This window comes from Camellia sinensis, chromosome 7 (genome assembly GCF_055761805.1).
Source record: "Camellia sinensis isolate YWXY chromosome 7, ASM5576180v1, whole genome shotgun sequence".
Lineage (NCBI taxonomy): Eukaryota > Viridiplantae > Streptophyta > Magnoliopsida > Ericales > Theaceae > Camellia > Camellia sinensis.
Genome location: NC_138967.1, coordinates 182,775,220 through 182,791,965, shown reverse-complemented (window position 1 = coordinate 182,791,965; position 16,746 = coordinate 182,775,220). Strand labels below are relative to the sequence as shown.

General features: G+C 27.9%; 1 protein-coding gene across 1 annotated transcript; it reads right to left on the bottom strand.

Moving 5' to 3' along the window:
- Positions 1-470: 470 nt before the first annotated feature.
- Positions 471-4,312, bottom strand: LOC114278687 (Uncharacterized conserved protein (UCP012943)). The gene is made up of 4 exons (XM_028220780.2): positions 3,639-4,312; positions 2,316-2,511; positions 1,182-1,275; positions 471-1,098 (listed from the first exon to the last, which is right to left on the bottom strand). Exons 1-4 carry the CDS (start codon positions 3,980-3,982, stop codon positions 749-751), a joined length of 984 nt encoding a protein of 327 aa, XP_028076581.2. The 5' UTR covers positions 3,983-4,312; the 3' UTR covers positions 471-748.
- Positions 4,313-16,746: the final 12,434 nt, after the last annotated feature.

The window sequence follows — 16,746 nt, the reverse complement described above, 5'->3', positions numbered from 1 at the left end:
GAGGTGCATGCTAAGAATTTCTCCAAACATAAAATATACAAAATAATTATGATTGAACTTGAGCCCTATAGCTTTCACCAAAAGTATATCCAGCAGGATAGAATTTGATAACAAAAATGCCGTTACCACATTGTTCGCAAAATTTTCTATATAAAAATAATTTTGCACGAATATAATTTTCCTTTTTAAAGTAAAATCACAGACAGAAAAAGAAGCTCTCACAAACAAGACTGTCTATGCCATTGAGGTCAAAGAAGCACTTAAAGATTTGCTTTCATAACACAAACCCAAGCCTTTTGTTTTGAAGGAATAACACTTCCTGTTTGAATCAGTTCTAGTTTTGAAACATTCGTCTCAAGAAGTTTGGATTCTGCCAAAATCCAGGCAGAAGTATGTTGATCCAACATAAGCTAACAATTCCTGCCAAATAGATAGCTTGATGAAACACAATCACCATACACACGAGCAGAGAAGAAAAAGAAATGCAGGGTTGCATTTAAATGGATGGGCTCATCCTCAAAACCAAACAACCAAATATCCAAGTACCCTATTTTTATAAGCTATATACAAAGAAAACTTTTCATAATAAGTATCTGAAAATAATATTCTATAACAAAGATAGATTTAGATTTATACGTTCAGCAGTGATCTAGTAATAAACCAGAACATTCAAACAAGAAATTGTAAAAAGACAATATTGGTTTTGTAGCTTCGGCAAATTCATGGGTAGGTGTCCAAGAAGTGAAGCCTAACCTCGCTTCAGCACCACCATCATAATAACCATGACCGCCAATCCCATGATAGAAGATCCCACAACTCCATTTACAATGGTTGCTTTGGCACTTCCATCAGCATCTGAAGATACTTTTTCAGCGCTTGGACCTCCAAATATATTCTGAAAATAATCAGATAAGCTGTTCATCATCTCAACCACTGTAGTCTTTATGTTCTCCATAAAACCCATAAACCCATTTCCAGAATCTGCAGATTGCTTTGAATCTGAAGAATCATCGACGTTCTTTGGAGGTTGAGGATCTACAAATTCTGTGGTGGCAACAGATTCTTTCATGACTGGATCCATATCTGAGAAGAGAGTGGCTGCAAACAGATATTTAAATGACATTTGGAGGTAACAAATGACAAGAATAACAAGGAATTTAAGATGGAACAATTCTTCTTACTGCTCTCATTGGTCTGGAGAAATTCCACAAGTGCCTCGTTTTGCAATACAGCATTCCATACATTTGGGTCACAAGCAATGGAAGCAACAACAGTCTAGGTACAAAACCAGAATAAAGATATTATATTCCCAAAAAAGAAGTGTAAAGATATTAAATTCCCAACGCAGATTTTTTCAGTTCAATTATCTTTGGAATTTTTTTGACAAATACAATTGCCTTTGGATTTTATATATAATTCTATAGCTGAAACCAGGAGCAGGACGCTAGAAGAAGATAGACAATGGACCCAATAAAAGACATTACGTTAACAATTGTACGGGATGTTGAAGGTTAAAAATAAATGACTGCATGTTTTGAGTAAAAGTAGGAAGTCTCACCTGCTACTAGGTGAGTAAATATTTTATTAAACCAAGTATCTGAGACACCAAGTCATTGAATGAATAAAAGAATGACAAGGACTAAATTTGCTTATCACAAAGGAATTTTGTAAAAATAATAAATAAAATTAAAAAAACAATGCAAATCCAAAGATTTTAGTTTATTTTATTCTCTAGCTAAAAGTTTGTCATTATCTATTTTAATTTCTCGACATCAATTTGATTTGTAATGTGACATTGACCCATTTATGCATATACATAGATTAGTCAATAGATTTTTTGGAACAAAAAATATATAACAAGGCTGCAATATATTCTGCTCTCTCACGAGTGTATCTACAAAGTCAGAAATGTTTACTCATCAAAAGATCTACAGTCACAAAAGCAACCAAATCAAGTCATGTTAAGTCATGTTATTCCTAGACATTTACGAAAACTAGCCTAGTCAACAAAAATAAGCAAGAAGGCTAGGCACAATGCTGGCATCAGATTATCCCAAATCCAAATATGTAAGCTACAAACTAAAATGAGGTGTCTTAAAAGCCTATAAACCTGTCCTCAATATTAGACCACAGACAATTTATTAAACTTTCTTAAATATATATACTGCATTGAAGAATGAACATGCAATTCAATACTTTGGTAAGAAGTTGTCGATAAAATTCACAAATATCAGTAATTAAGCTCCAATTGGTCCGATTTCTCCAAAAGAACCTCAAGCCTATAAGAAGTTAAAAGAGAGAGTTGAGATTTGAACCTGAGTTGCAGGATTTTCATTGAGAAGTCTAAATGCTTTAAGAGCATTTTTTGGCACTGATGGTGCTGTGGTTTCACTGACAACACAAGCTTTAGTCTCCTGGTATTCTGGTTTTGAAAGCAGCGACAAGGCAGACTCATGACCAACCATACGTGAATCATTGCATCCAGTAGAATTAGGCGAGGACAGATATACCCTGAATATTAGGCAAGGCAACAGAGCATAGAAATTCAGCCAAACAATAGGATGACAAAACAGAGAATAATTTTAAAAAATAACATCCATAAAGGGATTAATCACTTTATTTTATTTTTTTTCCCCTTTAAATGACTAAAAAGTGTAGCCAAGTTTACTTCTACTTTCTCGTCTTGTGGGAGCTTTTAAAAAAACTTCTACAAAGAAAATGACATGTTTAGTGAATTGATATGAATGTGCTTATAGAAAAGCTAGAGTGAACTTCTGAGTTAGATTTCTAGGGAAAATAGACAACCAATTGAAAGGAAAATGGTTCACTAATGGTTCACTACCTGTGTTATCCTTGTAAAATCATTTCTCTACCTATTCTACCCTTGTTTCTTTTATTTCATTTAGAATCAACAACAGTTGTAAAACAATCTATAATTTATACCTATGCCGATTGTTTCATAATTGTCTCTTGAGAACCTACCTATACCATCAAAAAACCTTACCGCAATGGATGCTTGCAACTCACAGGTTGATTTAATTAGGATTATTTCAACTCTCTCTCTCTCTCTCACAAACACACACATTTTCTCTTTCTCTTTGTTGATAGTCTTAGTGTGCAACCAAATGTGTTTATGGTAATCCAAAATAACTAAAAACTCTGCAATTGGGAAACCAGTTGTCAAAGATGCCTATTGGATAAACCCCAAGGGGTTGGCCTGGTGATCAAGGGGGATTGGTAGCCTGGATTAGTTGCCCAGATTAGTTGATCTGTTGGGCTGGATACCGAGTTATAAAAAAGAAAAGAAAAGAAAAAAGATGCCTATTGGATAGAGTCACTAGAACATAAGGTTTCTTGCCTCAACACAAACACAAAGCAGCTGAGTAGTCACTGACATCAATTCAGAAATAACAAAAGAAAGTCAAAAAATCCCTGATTCTCACTCACCTTTTGACATACCCAATTAAAAGAAATTAGAGATGATAAAATTTCAGGTTTTATGACCAAAAAAAAACCTTAATCCAAACCACAGTGATTGGCTTCAAATGGAAATGCATTGACAAGCATACAATCAAAATCTACAAAAACTTCACAACTTGAATGAAAATGAACAAATCAGAGAGAAAAAGAGTATATACTTCTCGAGAGCGTCTTTGAGATCAGAAGTGGCCTCTTTAGCTTCTTGAAGAGTAGGAGCACCACCAAACACGAGTCTCGGCATCGGCTCACCGATTGTCTGATCCTCCACGCCGCCAGCGAACTCCCACTCATCGAGCTCCCAACACGGCCTCTGCACCGCCGCGTCGATCGCGTTCGATTTCCCGTCATCGGAAGAAGAAACGATCGCCGCGACAGGACGAGAGGCCTTGCGTGCTGCCGCGGAAACGGGATGCTCCGCCGTAACACCGCCGCGGAGGCCGGCATTGACGACTCCGATTCCGGCCACCTTCGCCGCCGCTCTCATGACTCCTCCGCCTCCCATTGTTTTCAGATTGATCGAAACCCTAGACGAGAATTTCACGCTCCGATCGCTTAATCGACTGTAAGTAATATATGTATGTATAGAGAGAGAGATGGAATTGGGGGTCGATTAAGACTCTGCCACGTGTCAGATTTTCGATCTTAGCTTAAAGAGTAAGGAGCATTATTCGTATTATTTAAGTGTGATTGCTCAGACGGGTACTCATGAAAACATCATAGTGGGGTTCCACCAGAAATCAGCATCTACGGTCAGAATAGCTTTTGATTATTGATGCCTAGCTTTACTTTGACAAGTGTCAGCATTTGGTTTGTTGTAAGTCTGACTTACTTCAACGTTTTTGGATAAGTCGTTGCACACGATAATTCAGACACAATTGTTTTGTTGTGAACCTTAATATCGGATGTTACCTAATTTTACGCCGTACGCCCTAATCCAATTTTGGATTTGTTTGTTTTTTTTGTTTTTTATGTTTTAAAAATTTATAACGAAGGATTGCTTTCCTTTTTCTTTTCTATTTTTTTTTTCTCTCCTTTTCTTTTCTTTTCTTTTCTTTTGAGGAACGGGATAAGATTGCATGTTGACGTAATCCCTAACTAGTGATAATTTGTATTATGCACGCGACTTTATAAATTAAAAAATATATATATATTATAATTATTTTAAAATAATTTAATATTTTGTCTTATGATATATATTAAATTTATAAATTAACTTTTATATTTATAACTTTTTAAATTATTAGTTTAAAAAAATTTAAATATATATATAAATCTATTTGGTATAATTTTGATAATTTATATTAAAAAAATTAAATCTGATTAAATGAAATTAAATGAGTTATGACATACATCTTCTTGTTATGAAAATATACAAATTTAAAAATTATAATGAAGATAAATATATAATTTTATTATTAATGTGAAGTGAAGTGATATTTAACAATAATTGATATGATATTTTTATTATTAATTTAATAATTTAAGTTACATTTATTTTAATTTCAATTTCATAACTAAAAATATGATATAAATATAATACATACACGAATTTGCAGTCGTTAAAAATAAAAAATTCCAACCTTCATCATTTTCTTTTAATTTTTTTTATACCTAATTTGATTTTAAATTTGAATAAAAAATTTGATTTGATATAAATTATTTTAACTTTTTTATTAAATTTTTTATCAATTTTTAAAAGAACTTTCATTCTTATTCCAATTTATTTTCGTTTGATCAATTTTGATGTAAAATATATATATATATAATTTCCAACGCTTCATTTTTTAAAATTTTTATCAAATTATAATTTGATAAAAAAAATATTAAGAGTTGAAAATTCTCTTAACTGAAATTATAGTGAAATAACATATTGAAATAGTAAAAGTTTGAGTATGTAGTTGGTTGAAATCTATAATTTAATTAATTCTCTTCTCATATTTGTATAAAAATTGACACTTATGACTATATCATTATAAGTCGGATTATAAAAAAAAATTTAGGTGTCAAACATTTTTCATTTATAAATATCCTACCTTTTAAAAAAAAAGAAAAAAGAAAAGAAAAAAATATGTGTAACTTTTGGATATGTATTTATCAGTTTTGTTTTGTGGACATAAACAACTAATGTTTCGATTTAAAAAATTAAAAAGTCAAAAAAAAAATATGGATTGGGTTTTTTAAGGATAAAAGAAACCATCTAACTCATCTATATACTATTTAGGATGGACTATTTTAATCACATAAAAAAATAAAAATTATATTTAGAGATTATTCTTATATATTATGCCATTATATACAACTATAGCAATAACAAATTAACTATAATATATATATATATATATATATATATGAAAAGTTATGCTAAACTTTCATTTTTAATTAATTGAATTATAATTAACAAACTTACAAATAACAGTAATGGTATAATGGGATAGAAAGAGAATAAAAATAAAGAACAGAATAATATTTAAAAAATTTAAATTTACCTAGTTATACAAAAATCTAATGCTATAATAATATCTTGAATTCGTAATAAATTTTCACATTTTATATAAAATAAAATAAAAATTCGATACCTATTTTTTTTTACTTCAATTTTCTGGTCTTCTTTGAAGAAAATAAAATCTAATCAAAATTCTTGGCACAGAACAGGCATAGATACTTTGATTGCAACCATCATTACCAATAATTCTTTTTTACCATGCAAACATGTAAATAAACACATATACCTCACTAAAACCAAAACCAAACCAACAGTAGAAAAGGAGAATCACATAGGAAAAAAAAAATTAAATTAAAAAACAAATAAATTTATGGAGTGGTAGGATATTACCTCCAACAACTTGGACCTCGCCCAGCCCAATCTGTCAACTCATCCACTAGTGCCTGTGAAGTCTAAGAGTTGGGATGAATAATCAGATTATTTTTTAAACAAAACTTGAAAATTGATTAATTTGCCGCATTAACTAATTTAAAATTTTGATAGATCTACATCCAAAAAAATAGATAATTATATTAATAAATCATAATTCAAATTTAAATATTGTCATATCTTTTTGAGATCTATATCTAAATTTTATCTTATTTATTTTTTGTGTAGTTTCTATTTGTTTTTTTTTTTCAATTTATTTAAGATAGAGTTGTGGGTTTCTATTTTTTTTTAAATTTAATTTATCTGTGGTTTCTATTTATTTTAATTATTATTATTTAGATAAGTTATGAAATGAGTTAGATATGTGATAGACATGTGAGTTTTATTGATTTAAAGTATGATGGTCAGAGATATTTTCAAATTAGATTAGTTTAGATAGAATTTAAAGATTTCTAAAATTTAAAATTGGATATTGAGATTCAAAAGAAAGAATTTTTGGGAGAGAGAGAAGGAAGACAAATTTTAATATTTTTTTTGGAAATGGGTGAGAAAGATTAGGATGGAGAGATTATGAAATAGAAAAATGCTATAGACCCCAAATGATTTACCAAATTTTCTACCAAACCTCTCATATGGGTGTGGGACGCACACAAGCCCATATGTGTGTGGGTCCCACATCCATGTGAGAGGTTTAGTAAAAAATTTGGTAAATCATTTGGGGTATTTAGCATAACTCTAAATCAACCAATAGTTTTCGTCATCTATTTTATAAATTGAAAAATCAATAATTTTAGAATGAGAGTTTGAAACTCTTAGGAGGCTTCTCATTATAAACTCCTTTTTTCTTTAATATATAGACTAGTGGGAACCCGTGTTATACACGGGATTTTATAAATTAAAAAATATATATATTACAAATATATTGAACTAATTTAATATTTTATCTTGTGATATACATGAAATTTATAAATTAATTTTTATGTTTATAACTTTTTAAATTATTAATTTAAAAAAATTTAAAATATATATATATATATCTATTTAGTGCAATTTTGATAATTTGTAATAAAAAAAAGAAATAAACCTAAATAAATGAGGTTACACTAGCTATGATATACCTCTTCTTGTTATGAAAATATAACAATTTAAAAGTTATAATTAAGACAAATATACAATGTTATTATTAAATATGAAGTGAAATGATATTTAACAATAATTGATATGATATTTCTGTTATTAATCCAATAACTTAAGTTACATTTTTTTTTTTTAATTTTGTAACTAAAAATACAATATGAATATAATACACACACGGATTTATAGTCTTTAATAATAAGAAGGTTTTAGAATATTTTTAACCTTTCATCATTTTCTTTTAATTTTTTTTTATCTAATTTGATTTTAAATTTAAATAAAAAAATTGATTTTATATGAATTACTTTAACTTTTTCATTAATTTTTTATCAATTTTTAAAAGAATTTTCATTATTATCCCATTTTTTTTTTCTTTTCATCAATTTTAATGGAAAAAACAATAATTTCCAACGCTTTACTTTTAATTTTTTTTATCAAATTATAATTCGATAAAAAAAATTAAGGGTTGAAGAGTCTATTAATTAAAATTATAGTGAAATAACATCTTGAAATAATGAAAATTTGAGTATGTGAGTGGTTGAAATGTATAATTTGATTAATTCTCTTCTCATATTTGTATAAAAATTGACACTTAGAACTACATCATTATAAGTCAGCTTATGAAAAGTTTTTTGAGATATCAAATATTTTTCATTTATAAATATCCTATCTATTAAAAAAAGAAAAAATAAAAGAAAAATGAAAAAAATGTGCAGCTTTTGGATATGTGTTTATCAATTTTATTTTGCAGACGTAAACAACTGATGTTTCAATTTAAAAAATTAGAAAGTAAAAAAAAAAATAGATTGGGTTTTTTGGGGATAAAAGAAGCCATCTAAGAGCATCTCCAACAATTCATTATAATTTTCACCAAATTTGAGTAAAAAAAAAACTGATTTTCTCAATTTGAAACGAGTAGCTCCAATGGTGTGCATCAAAAGTGAAGGGAACGTCCGATAAGTCAACCGGCAAAAGCAAATTTTTTTTTTTGCCTTCATTTCTATTGTCGTCTGTTCCTTTTCTCCATTTTTTTCTTTCTTAGTAGTGAGTATTATTGTTTAGTGAATCTAAACTTGTCTTTGTTAATGAATTTGTACACATTTAGGTGTTGGGTTACCTGAGCAAACCCATTGGCCTTTTCATAAGACGATCTATCATTCCAATGGTGAAGATCTAGAAGGTTATGCTGGTGCAGGACTTTATGATAGGTAAAATTGTGTAACCAGTAAGACCATCTCCAATAGTTCACCAAAACTGATATCAAATTCAAAATTTGATGAAAAAGCTACTATTCACTGTTCCAACGGTTGCACCAAATGAATATCAGATTGAGATTTCATCAAACAATTCATCGAACTGACAACGAAATACTGATTTCACCAAAACACTGTTGGTGACCGTTGGAGGGGGGACCCGGTCGACCAACCGGTTGCCCGGCCGGTTGACCAACCGGTCGATCGAATTCCTTTGAAATTGATAGGTTCAAACCGGTCAAAAAAAGTTCAAACAGGTAAAAATATATATATATATATATATTTTTGCCTTATCGGTTGACCGGCCGGTCGACCACCCAGTCAACCACCAAAACCAAAACAGAGATGAAAATATTTATGCTTACCGGTTAACCCACCGGTTGACCAACCAGTTGACCCACGGGATTTGATACGGGATTTGATGCACCGTTGGAGTGAGTGGTATCAAATTTGGTGAAATGGGTCATTTTTGACTCAGATTTGGTGAAAAATCTAAGTCACCGTTGGAGATGCTCTAATGTAGATCTTGTTATTCTCCGTCCACATCAAAGCTATAAAGTATGTTAAATGCTCACTTTTTTCTTCTTTTTTTTTTACAGTGTACCAATGGATGAAGAAGAAAGAGTTGTGTTTGATTACTCATCTGACCCATTGTTGACTGACGCTAACTTTTGCCGATCAATCCTCACTTTTGTCTGTTCCCTTTTATCTGTTTCATTACTGGAGAAAGAGAACAGGATGGAAATGAATTCAGGAGAAAATGGAAATATAGTAAAAAAGATGTTGAGGTGGTTGATTTGTCAGTATAAATTTTCACAATTTTTGGTCTTAAAGCGGTCATTCGAGGGGACATCCGGCTAGACATCCAGCCGGTTGTCCGGTGGGTCCAACTCAACGGCTCATTTTCATTTGGTGAAAAGTTTGATATTTTCTCATTTTGATACCGTTTTGGTGCAACTGTTGGAGCACAAAAAGCACCTATTTTTCACCAAATTTGAATTTGATGATGGATTTGGTGAATAGTTAGAGATGGTCTAACTCCTCTATGTACTGTTTTAAGATGAACTATTTTAATCACATAAAAAAATAGAAATTATATTTAGAGATTATCCCTATATGTTATCTATATATCTATCTATCTATCTATCTATCTATCTATCTATCTATATCTATATCTATACTATATATTAAGTGAAAGGAGGTTTTTAACCCCAAGCCTTGTGGGAGCTCCAATCTCCTAATCTAAATTTTCTGATTTTTTGATTTAAAAAAAAAAACTTAGCATTTATTAACTTCTCCCAACCCCCAAGTCTTACCCTTATAATAACACTTTAATGTATTAAGAATAAGCATAAAAAAAATTTCTTAAAAAGTCCAACACATATGATTATTATCAAAATATTAAACTTTAATATAATATAATAAAAAAAAGAAGACATTTAATTCCTTTAAAAGTCCAACACATATAATTATTATCAAAATATTAAACTTTAATATAATACAAAAAAGAAAAAAAAGAAGGCATTTAAAAATCGCAATTCACATATATAGATAATTGTAAATATATTAAGAAAAATGGGGTTTCTAAACCCCAAGCCTTGTGGGAGTTCCAATCTCTCAATCTTAACTTTCTAAATTTTTGATTTAAAAAAAAAACTCAGCATTTATTGATTTGGTCAAAATCTCCTGATCAGCATTTATTGATTTGGTCAAAATCTCTGATTAACATTTAAAATCCCCTCATACAAATAATTATAGAGACAACTCATGCATAGTTACTGCAGTAGCCTTTTTAATTTCTCCTGTACACTATGGTTAGTGATAAGATTGTTAAATTATTTTTATAAAAAATCTTAAAAAACATAATTTATATATTAAAAAAAATTAAAACAAATATAAATATCTATAATTATCCCGTGCATAGCACATGTGATAGGCTAGTCTATACTATATATTAAGCAAAAGGGAGTTTTTAACCCCAACCCTTGTGGGAGCTCCAATCTCTCAATCTAAATTTCCTGATTTTTTTATTTAAATTTTTTTTTTTTAGCATTTATTAACTTCTTTCAACTCCCAAGTTTTACCCTCATAATAACACTTTAATGCATTAAGAACAAGTATAATTTTTTTTTTTTGAAATTCAACACATATGATATCCTTGAAAAGTCCTAACACATATGATTATTATCTTTCATAATAATACTTTAATGCATTAAGAACAAGCATAAAAAAAAATTCTTGAAAAGTCCAATACATATGATTATTATCAAAATATTAAACTTTAATATAATATAATAATAAAAAACAGACATTTAATTTCTTGAAAAGTCCAACACATATGATTATTATCAAAATATTAAACTTTAATATAATATAAAAAAGGAAAAAAAGAAGACATTTAAAAATAATAAAAAAAATATTTAAAAATCACAATTCACATAGAGCTCCAATCTCCCAACCTTAATTTTTAAAATTTTTTATTTAAAAAAAAAATCAGCATTTATTGATTTGGTCAAAATCTCCTGATCAGCATTTATTAACTTTTTTTCAATCCACATGCCTTTCCACATGCCTGCATTTATTGATTTGGTCAAAATTCCTAATCAGCATTTAAAATCTCCTTATACAAATAATTATAGATACAACCCGTGCATAGTTACTGTAGTAACCTTTTTAATTTCTCATATACACCATGATTAGTGATAAGATTGTTAAATTATTTTTATAAAAAATCTTAAAAAACATAATTTATATATTAAAAAAAATTTAAAACAAATATAAATATCTATAATTATCCCGTGTATAGCACGGGTGATAGGCTAGTTTATACTATATATTAATCAAAATGGGGTTTTTAACCCCAATGCCTGTGGGAGCTGCAATCTCCTAATCCTAATTTTCTAATTTTTTGATTTAAAAAAAAAAAAACCTCAACATTTATTGACTTCTCCCAATCAAACCTCAACATTTATTGACTTCTCCCAACCCACAATCCCTTTTGATTTCTCTCATAATTATTACAACATCCTTTTGAATTTCTCCCATATACTATGGTTACACACAAAAATAAAAATAAAAAAGATAAGAATTTAGCTATAGATCTCATAAACATATAACATCTAAATTTGAATTATAATTATGTATTTTTTTTATGTATATTTATCAAAATTTTAAATCACTTAATGAGACAAATTAATCAATTTTTCAAAATTATTGATTTTTAATTTACAAAATAGATTAAAAAAAAACTATTGACTGATTTATTTTATTAATAACAAAAATATTTCATAATCTCTCCCTCCTAATCTCTCTCACAAATTTTCAAAAAAAAAATATTAAAACTTGCATTCATTTTCTCTTCCCAAAAAATCAGATAATATTTTCTATTAAAGTTGTAGATATTTACCTATATTTTATATATTATATTATAACATAACAAAAAAAAACTAAAAAACTAAAAAAAAAATCTTTAAAGTTTATCTAAATAAAAATCAATAAAGCTCACATGTCTATCACATATCTAACTCACATCATAACTTACCTAAATAATAATAATTAAAAACAAATGAAAACCACAGATAAATTAAATTTAAAAAAAAAAAGATACCCACAACTCCATCTTAAATAAATTGAAAAAAAAAATACCCAAATAGAAACCACACAAAAATAAAAAGATATATTTATCTATCTATCTATATCTATACTATATATTAAGCAAAATTGAGTTTTTAACCCCCAAGACTTATGGGAGCATCAATATTCCAATCTGAATTTTTTAAATTTTTTATTTAAAAAAAAAACTCAGCATTTATTGATTTGATCAAAATCTCCCGATCAACATTTATTAACTTTTTTCAATCCACATATCTTTCCACATGCCTGCAATTATTGATTTGGTCAAAATCTCCTGATCAGCATTTAAAATCCCCTCATACAAATAATTATAGATACAATTCGTATATAGTTACTGCAATACCCTTTTCAACTTCCCCCATACATTATGGTTAGTGATAAGAAAAAAATATTAAAAAACATAATTTATATATTAAAAAAAATCTAAAACAAATATAAATATCTATAATTATCCCGTGCATAGCGCGGGTGATAGGCTAGTATTATATAAGGAAAAAAGAGTTTCTAACCCACAAGTTTTGTGAGAGCTCTAATACCTCAATTCTCATTTTCTAATTTTGATTTTTTTTTTTATAAAAAAAACTCAGCATTTATTGAATTCTTTCAAGTCTTTTTAACTTCTCCCATACACATACATTTTTTAACTTTTCACATACTTATTGTAACCTTCCTCACTTCTACCATAGCTATTAAACCCTTTCAACTTCTTCATTTCATTTCCACTGGCAGCACTTCTTCACTTCCAACTTCCCCTTTGAAAACAATAAGCAACACCCTTTCCTACGTATACAAACTTCCAACTTCTCCCTTGCAAACAGGGAGCAATAACCTTTCCTACCTATGCAAACAGTGAGTAATATCTCCTTTTGTGTTCTTTTTATTTACTGTTTTTTATTTACAATTATTTTTTTTTATTTTTTCTCCTTTTGTGATTTGTAAAAATATATATATACATATATATATAATTTGATTTTTTAATATGATTGAAGTTAGATAAACATAAATACTCACAAAGAGAAAAATGTGATTGTAGTTAGTTCAACGGTTTTTTTTTTTAATATGATTGTAATTAGTTCAATGTGTTTTTTTTTTTAATGTGATTGTATTGTAATTAGTTTAATGTGATTTTTTTTTTCATTAATTTTTTTATTATGGAAAAAATGTAACGTGATTGTAGTTTGTTCAATGGTTCTTTTTTTTAATGTGATTGTATTGTAATTAGTTTAATGGATCTTTTTTTTCATTTATTTTTTTATTATGAGAAAAATATGATGTGATTGTAGTTTATTCAATGGTTCTTGATTTTAATGTGATTGTATTGTAGTTGGTTCAATGGTTATTCTTTTTTTTTCACTTATTTTTTTATTACGAAAAAAATGTGATATGATTGTAATTTGTTCAATGATTCCTTTTTTTTTAATGTGATTTAATCTTTTTATTTATTGTTTTATTGGTTCTTCTTTACAATTATTTTTTTTATTATGAAAAAAATATGATTGTAGTTAGATAGCATAAAAATATTTGTTATTTGTATAATTTGATTTTTTAATATGATTGAAGTTAGATAAACATAAACACTCACAAAAAGAAAAATGTAATTGTAGTTAGTTCAATGATTTTTTTTTTTAATGTGATTGTATTGTAGTTAGTTTAATGATTTTTTTTTTCATTTTTTTTTTCAATGTACAGCACTTCTTCACTTCCTGTCACGAGCTAACCCTAGGAGCATAGGACTGGAATCGCAACTTACAAATTTATTATAATCATAGCAATTTAAACTGCACAAGCGGAGGCAAACAGAAATAGAATAATTAAACATAAAGTTACTTCATTCTATTAAAAAAAAATACATCCATGGGCTTTTATTACTTGATTATGCAGTGACCGGCCATCAGAAAAACGACAGGAAGAAAAGAAAAGAAAAGAAAAACAAATTAACGAATCCGCATCAATTTGTTGCACAAATTCCACTATATGAGGTTATGGGTCTTCCCTGCATCTCATCACCTGAAAAAGGTAACAGCTATAAGCACACACCAGAGTAAGAAATATTATGCAAAGAGTATAGGAAATACAAAATAACCATAGATAGTTAAGCTAAAACATTTTCATAACTTAATTTGGTAAATAAATTATTTAAGTGACAGAAATTGAAATACAAAAATTATACAAATAAATAACCATAATCATGGTACAGAATAAAGGTCACAGAAGTGACAGTCAGAATAGAGATAAATGGATCCATGATAAATAGATGATCACAAAGTGGCCAAACAGAGGCTAATGGTTATTTAAGTCCCCCAAGGCGTGGAACTCCCGTGGTGGTACTTATAAAATATAATTGTTTATAAGGTCATAAATTAATTCATGTAATTGAAATAGTAATATAATCTATAATAATTTATAAAACATAACTTGTATAAAATAAACTATGATAAGTCAAAACATACGTATTATGATGACTCAAGGTATAATATAACTCACTTTAATATTGAGTATGACAAACTCCTTCCTATTCCCGCTAGCTTCTGGCCCTTCCCTTGCTTCCTATTTGTGCTGATTCTCTTTGTTTGTTTGTTTATTTGTTTTTTCTTTGTTTCCGTATTAGGTGGTGACTCACCTACCTAATGTCCCTAATGGTGATGAATCACCTCCCTCCTCCTAATCCTTGGTAGACAGATGACTCATATTCATACCTCTCAATATATTTGCAAATCTCTTAATATCTTTGCAAATCTCCGAAATTAAACATGCCAATCCCTTCACATTTATTAGTGATTAACTTAGTTCCAAATCATTATCTTCATCATATATTTGATAACCACAATGACAAATTAATTTTTATAACACTATAGTTTAGTTATTTTATTATTTTGCCTTCATCTTACATTGACCCTAGTTTATTGTATAATAAATTAAATTATACTTTATCGCATACCATCATAAAATTAACTATTTTATTTTACTATCACTCCCACTAGTATTAATATTATTATCATTATTATTATCATGGTTGGTTGTGATATTAATTAAATATTTTGGGTGTCACACTTCCAACTTCTCCCTTGCAAACAATGAACAATAACTTTTCCCACGTATGCAAACTTCTAACTTCTCCCTTGCAAACTGTGAGCAATAACCTTTCCCATGTATGCAAACAATGAGCAATTTCTCCTTTTGTGTACTGTTTTAATGGTTCTTTTTATTTATTGTTCTAATGGTTCTTTTTTATAATTTTTTTTATTATGAAAAAAATATAATTGTAGTTAGATAACATAAAAATATTTCTGATTTGTATGATTGAAGTTTTTTCCTTTTGTGATTTGTAAAAAAAATTATAATTTAATTTTTTAATATGATTGAAGTTAGATAAACATAAACATTCACAAAGAGAAAAATGTGATTGTAGTTAGTTCAATGATTTTTTTTTTTAATGTGATTGTATTGTAATTAGTTTAATGGTTCTTTTGTGTTTTGTATTTAAAAAAAAAAAATCATTGAACTAACTACAATCACATTTTTCTTTTTGTGGGTGTTTATGTTTATCTAACTTCAATCATATTAAAAAATCAAATCATACAAATCACAAATATTTTTATGCTATCTAACTACAATCATATTTTTTTCATAATAAAAAAAATAATTGTAAAGAAGAACCATTAAAACAATAAATAAAAAGATTAAATCATATTAAAAAAAAAATTATTGAACAAACTATAATCACATTACATTTTTCTCATAATATAAAAAAAAATGAAAAAAAAACCATTGAACTGGCTACAATACAGTCACATTAAAAAAAAGAACCATTGAACAAACTACAATCACATCACATTTTTCTCATAATAAAAAAATAAATGAAAAAAAAAGAACCATTAAACTAATTACAATACAATCACATTAAAAAAAAAAGAACCATTGATCTAACTAAAATACAATCACATTAAAAAAAAGAACCATTGAACAAATTACAATCACATCACATTTTTTCCATAATAAAATAAATAAATGCAAAAAAAAAAAAATCATATTAAACTAATTACAATACAATCACATTAAAAAAAAGAATCATTGAACTAACTACAATTATATTATAAAAAAAAACCGTTGAGCTAACTACAATCACATTTTTCTCTTTGTGAGTGTTTATATTTATCTAACTTCAATCATATTAAAAAATCAAATTATAATTTATTTATTTTTTACAAATCACAAAAGGAGAAAAAATAATAATAAAAAATAATTGTAAAAAAAAAACAGTAAATAAAAAGAACACAAAAAGAGAAATTGCTCACTGTTTGCATAGGTGGGAAAGGTTATTGCTCACTGTTTGCAAGGAAGAAGTTAGAAGTTTGCATACGTGGGAAAGGGTAT

Coding starts and splice junctions, on each gene's coding strand:
- LOC114278687 (XM_028220780.2), bottom strand. CDS start 3,982: ATGGGAGGCGGAGGAGTCATGAGAGCGGCGGCGAAGGTGGCCGGAATC. Junction 1,276..2,315: donor ATGAAAATCCTGCAACTCAG/GTTCAAATCTCA, acceptor TTTTGTACCTAG/ACTGTTGTTGCTTCCATTGC. Junction 1,099..1,181: donor TCTCCAGACCAATGAGAGCA/GTAAGAAGAATT, acceptor ATCTGTTTGCAG/CCACTCTCTTCTCAGATATG.